The 431-nt window shown below is 58.5% G+C and overlaps 1 protein-coding gene across 1 annotated transcript in view; it reads left to right on the plus strand.

The window, feature by feature from the left end:
• Positions 1-389: 389 nt before the first annotated feature.
• Positions 390-431, plus strand: part of LOC311345251 (F-BAR and double SH3 domains protein 1-like) — a gene marked incomplete at both ends in the record, with an annotated part of 15164 nt that continues 15122 nt past the window's right edge. The window contains one exon of the mRNA XM_084469617.1: positions 390-410. Coding sequence (XP_084325743.1) covers positions 390-410 — 21 coding nt within the window. The remainder of the gene's footprint in view (positions 411-431) is intronic.

Genomic DNA, 431 nt, shown 5'->3' on the forward strand with positions numbered 1-431 from the left:
CTTTTCTACTTCAGAAAATACAACTCTTCGTAAAACCGAAAACGAATCAGTGAGATTTTGTTGAACCAACCATAAAATACTGTGAGGGTTACCTTCATAACAGATATGGCATCCAACACCAACATGAAACCGACAACCTGCGAGACCGAGGCGCTCACCGGGGGGGAGGGGGAGGCAGGACCGACGACCTGCGGGACCGACTGTCAATATGAACCAGCCGCTCCACCTTGGGCGTGATGTGGGAGACAGGAGGACGCGCCCGCGCCGAGGAGCGCGTGACGTGGAGACGAGCAAGACGCACCTCAGGCGCACGGGGGAGCGCGTGCATGTGGACACAGCAGGACGTAGGCTACCCGCGCGGAGGAGCGCGTGCATGTGCCTCCAGAGCGATGCAGCCACCGCCGAGGAAGGTAGGTCTGACACATGCACAC

The sequence above is a fragment of the Micromesistius poutassou genome, assembly GCF_964030765.1.
Source record: "Micromesistius poutassou genome assembly, chromosome: 6".
Lineage (NCBI taxonomy): Eukaryota > Metazoa > Chordata > Actinopteri > Gadiformes > Gadidae > Micromesistius > Micromesistius poutassou.